Source organism: Nestor notabilis, unplaced genomic scaffold, assembly GCF_000696875.1.
Source record: "Nestor notabilis isolate BGI_N333 unplaced genomic scaffold, ASM69687v1 scaffold8366, whole genome shotgun sequence".
NCBI lineage: Eukaryota > Metazoa > Chordata > Aves > Psittaciformes > Psittacidae > Nestor > Nestor notabilis.
This window is the reverse complement of record NW_009933281.1, coordinates 77529-82337: the sequence shown is the minus strand read 5'-3', so window position 1 is coordinate 82337 and position 4809 is coordinate 77529. Positions and strand designations below refer to the sequence as shown.

At 40.2% G+C, this 4809-nt stretch overlaps 1 protein-coding gene across 1 annotated transcript in view; it reads left to right on the top strand.

Moving 5' to 3' along the window:
* The first annotated feature begins 34 nt into the window (after nt 1-34).
* GK (glycerol kinase) overlaps nt 35-4809 on the top strand; it is a 58803-nt gene continuing 54028 nt past the window's right edge. The window contains exons 1-2 of the mRNA XM_010016805.1: nt 35-146; nt 1893-2248. Coding sequence (XP_010015107.1) covers nt 35-146; nt 1893-2248 — 468 coding nt within the window. The remainder of the gene's footprint in view (nt 147-1892; nt 2249-4809) is intronic.

Sequence of the window (4809 nt, the reverse complement as noted above, 5' to 3'; positions counted from 1 at the left end):
TGAGGGGCGAGCAGCGCTGCCCGGGCCGTGGGGAATGAAGGGGAGCGGCCCGTGCAGCCGTGCCTACCCAGCCCCAGAGCAAAGCGGAGGGCAGCGTTTCTGGGTGCTGCTGGAGGCGGCTGTAAAATCCTGCTGCTTCGAGCAGGGTGTGTTTCAAATCTCTTGAGTCTGTCGGCCTGAAGTCAAATGGACGAGGTCCACAGGCGCTGGAGAAATAGGTCCGCGTGAGTTGAGTGCCTGTGATTAGCTAGTAGCGTTCAGACAGTGCAATGACTCTGCTGCGTTCCCCTCTAAAACCTACTTGGGCCTGTTGGAATGACTGCTGCAGTTCCGGAGGCTACAGCCTTAATGTCAATGTGTCCTCCACACTGTAGGTACTCAGGTGTATCTTTATGAGAGATGGGCTTGTTTAAACTCTGGGGAAGATAGTTTCTTTAAGAATGGGGTGGTTAATATCATAATAATAACGTATATAAGCCCTTTGGTTTAAGGATCTAGTTATTTCCCTATTATGCAATAGAAAGTAACTAATGTTGCTATTATATATGAAACTTATAAACTTCCTGCATGCAAATCTCTACAAATGACTTGTTGCTGAGTCAGTAAGTCATAGTGATTTGACTTAGATCCCACTGATAATTCCACTGTAGAAATGGAGTAGAGAATGACTAGATACAAAATGCTGCCAAATGCCATCAGCTGGGAAGAGGAATGTTTTATCTTGCTCTTGCCCTTGCCTTTAGTGTGCGTGTGTGTGGTGTTTGTTTGGTTTTGTATGGGGTTTAGGGTTTTTTCAATGCTTTCCCCATGTGGCATGTTCTTTCATGAAGCAAGAGACTAGAATATCTTCTTGACCTGTGTTACCATTATTACTCAATATCACGACCTTCATGAGATTGTCAAATGACAAAACACAGATCTGGGGGTGGAGAGAAACTCCAAACTGACAAATGACACCAGCAGGCTATATTGCATGCCAGTCAGGAGTCCTTTTTGGAAAGAATTTGAAGAAGTTTCCTTTAACACCTGAAGATAAACTCTATCTGCTTTATGTGTATGCCAGGTTAATGTTTTTCCTGGCCTAAAAGGTTAACATTAGTAGAACCAAAAGCAACACAGCAAGCATTAGATTTGTAGTCAAGCTCTTCTTACCAGTATTTTTACAAATTCTTCCAACAAGGAATTTCTTTCACTAGATGCATTCATAATTTATTTTTTTTTAAGTGTATTGTGTCTGTCACTCTTCAATTCTTCTTGTATCCATCCCAGTTTCTTTCAGTTAATTTCAAAATACAATGTTGTCTTAAGTTTGGCAGTATGACCAAACTATGATGATAATAAAGTTATGTGGATTTGAGCAAAAAAGATACATCATCACTGAATTAAATCAGAACATGGGGTAAGGAGAGGGCAAACTGTGCAAGGATTTGCTAAAAGCTGTATCAGGCATTCAGACAATACCATGTATCTGGAGAATTCTGTGCTGGGAAGAGATTGCCACACTTAGAAGGGAGACTTTGCTTTGAAAAGTTTTAAACCAAAATGTCATATGATGTTCTTTTTACCCAGGTTGTTTTCTTGGCTCTGTTATTGCCTCTACCTTCTACTGTGTTAGTTGGTTTCTATACCTTTTTCTCATGATCTCAACATTATTTTTTTTTCTATAATGCTTCCAACAATTTTCATCTTCACCAAGTCACCAGCCAAAATGAAATTGCTGGTTACTTTGCACATGTCTATTCAGCAGTACAGTACATCTGCTACCTTGTTTTTTTTTAAGATGGAAGACACACAATTTTGACCAGGTTAAAGATGACTGGGTGAAAAACTGGCAGGGCCTTTTCGGCTGAAGGGTAGCGTCAACAGTTCAGAGTCTAAATTTACAATTACAGGTGGCCAGTTTACAAGCAGTTTACAGCAGTTTACAGCAGTCAGTAGCAAAGAAAATGCTGTGATACCCCACAGTATTTTCATTAACAGCCTGGGGGATGGGTTGGAATGCCCTCTCAAGTTTGCAGATCACCACAGACAGAAGGAACAGTTCACTGGAATTCCAGTTGGAGAAGTGGCCTGGCAGAAGCCTAAGTTCAACAAAGTTCAGCACTTGGGACAGAAGGCTAAGAAGCAGCTTGGTGAAAAAGGACCTGAGTTCCTGCTCACAAGCAAGTTCAATAGAAGTGGGCAGTGTGTTCTTATGCTGGTGAAGATTAACCACATTAGGAAAAGTGCAGACTGTGGATCAAAGAAAGTAATTATTGCCATCTGTGTGGCACTTGGGAGGCAGCATCTGGAACACCATGTCTGGTTTTGGTTCCCCCAGAGGAAGAGAGAGTCTGAAGAACTGGATTTCGTCCAGCAGGGGGTCGTAACATGATCACTGCGCCTCAGCACAAAGCATGCAAGGAGAGGTTGAGAGATCAAGGGCTGTTTCTTCACAGGGAAGTGTAAGAGGGCCTTTTGTCAGATGTGCACAGAAAATACAACAGGCAAAGAACACAAGTTGCAGCAAGTGAAGTTTCAGGTAGATGTAAGGAAGAAACGTTCAGTATGAGGGGCTCTGGATCATGGGCTCAGAAAGCCTGTGGAATTTCCATCCTTGCAGATACTCAGCATGTGACTAGAAAAGGCCCTGAACAACCTGGTATAACTTTAAATTTCAGCTTACCTGAGCAGTGGGTCAGGCTAGACAACCCCCAGAGATTCCTTCCAGAATTAATTATTCTGTGTATAGACACAAGTTTTGAGAGGTTCTCCTGCTTATGTGAATGAGGCTGTATGAGTACAGATGATAAAGAAGCACCAGAATGAAGTTGCATTTCTGCAACTGCCACTACTTATTTATCCTTGCCTCTCACACACAACATACATACAGTTTTAGCTTATGCTGTAGTTTTAGCCTATGCTGTAGTTTTAGCCTCTGTGGACCCTAATTTGGATCTTTTCTTAGCTAAGCTACTTGCTTTTGCAAAATGAACTATAGTTATTTTTGCAATCTCAACTTTTCTGTTGTGTTGAGTCTGCGTAACAGATTCAGTTACCAGGGAGAGTGCAATGCTTTAAGTACCAGTGCAATTGCTTAAGACTCATTTTCTTTAAGATATCCAGTAGGAAAATAAATTGAGTAGGCTAAACAAGTATACCCAGATGACTAAAGTCTGGTCTAGATGTTTTGCCAAATATTTTTATGAAATATTTGCATGTTTCATGTTCCATTTTATTCAAGAATTGTATAATAAAAATCCATTGTAACTTCTTTTGCCAAAAGCCTTGGGATCATGAGCTAATGGGCAGCCTAACCACTAGCTGATCTCTTGAAAGGTATTTGCCAGGTAAAGTCTGGCATTTTATCCAGGAACAAGAAGAATAAAAATACTCAGTGAAGTACACATACAGTCAAGTACATGTACAGTACTTCAAGTTTTAGTTTTGTCAGTCAGACCCAGACAGGATTTTTTTTTCCCACCTCATTTCAAAAGAAACATTCAAAAAAAGCTGTATCATACTGTCAGCATTCTTTTCAGTAAACAAGAACTGGTTTTAGATAAGGAAAAGCTTAGTACCCATTTCAGAGGGAAATCTGTTTCACCACTCTACTGAAGTAATGTGACATTTTGGGGATAAAAAACAAGGTTTGATTGTATAGCTAACAAGAAGGGTTACAAATATTGCAAATACTTCATTTTGTTTCTAGCTCTTAGCTTTTATCACTTCAAATACATTGCAGGTTTGCTTTTTATTCCCACAGGAGGAAAGAGACACCTGCTTGAGAGGGGAGGGAGATCTGTTCATCAGAAGCCTTCCAAGCAAGATAATTTCTGGGAAACTTTTTAAACTGTTACTTATTCATAATTTCTGCCTGCCTGCTAATTCTAGTAAAATGCTAAAGGTAGAATTGTTGTTTGTCATCCTTCCCCCAAGTTGGGTTGATTTCAGTGCAGTTTCAGAACTGAAGCTAGGAGCTTGTTCACTATAGCTGTTCCAACTTAACAAAAAGTCACGAAGATACAGCATAGACCAACAGAAGTAGCTTTTCGCCAGGCAGTTACGTGGCAAAGCTTGAAAGTAATGAAAAGTTACTTCTAAAATCTGTTCTCACTATTGTCTTTTCAGCTGCGCAGCTTCTTGCTTGACTTCCATAAGCCTCATGTTTCTGTTTGTCTCATTTATTTTCTTCTTTGAAAATTATTACAACTGGTTGATCTGAATTCTTTTCCACTGAGATAATAAAGACTCCATGTAATACCATGCCACTCTTTGCACCCCTACATATGATGCCATGTGTTAGAAACCCTATACAGATCAGCCCTTGTGGTTGCTTACATACAGCATAGCTAAGTACATCTGTCTTCTCTCTGCTCTTGAGATTTAAGGCTCAAGCTGTAAATCTTTGTATGATAATTTGTTGGGAGTGGAAAGACTGTGTTATTTACCCTTTTCTTCAATCTCTCACCAGATAATGCGGTACGTATCTGGTGGTTTTCACTGCCTTTCATCAAATCATCTCTGTTCAAGATACCTCTACATGTCCAGTAGCCTAGACAATTCTTTTGTGACTGCTGATAAAATTAGGGTAAAACCCACTTTGTCTTCCCCTACCCCCAGAAGTGACAGATTAATAGCATAAATTGGAACCAGTTCTTAATGAACATGAAAGGAACAAAAGCAGTGACAGACATATGCTTCAAACCTGTTTCAACAAGAATGTACTGACCTCTGAATTACTCATACTTACTGTCACCCATCTCTCTCTCTCACTACTGTCAGAGAGAAACAGGGACAGATTTTTTGAGTTTTGGCAACATATTTTTG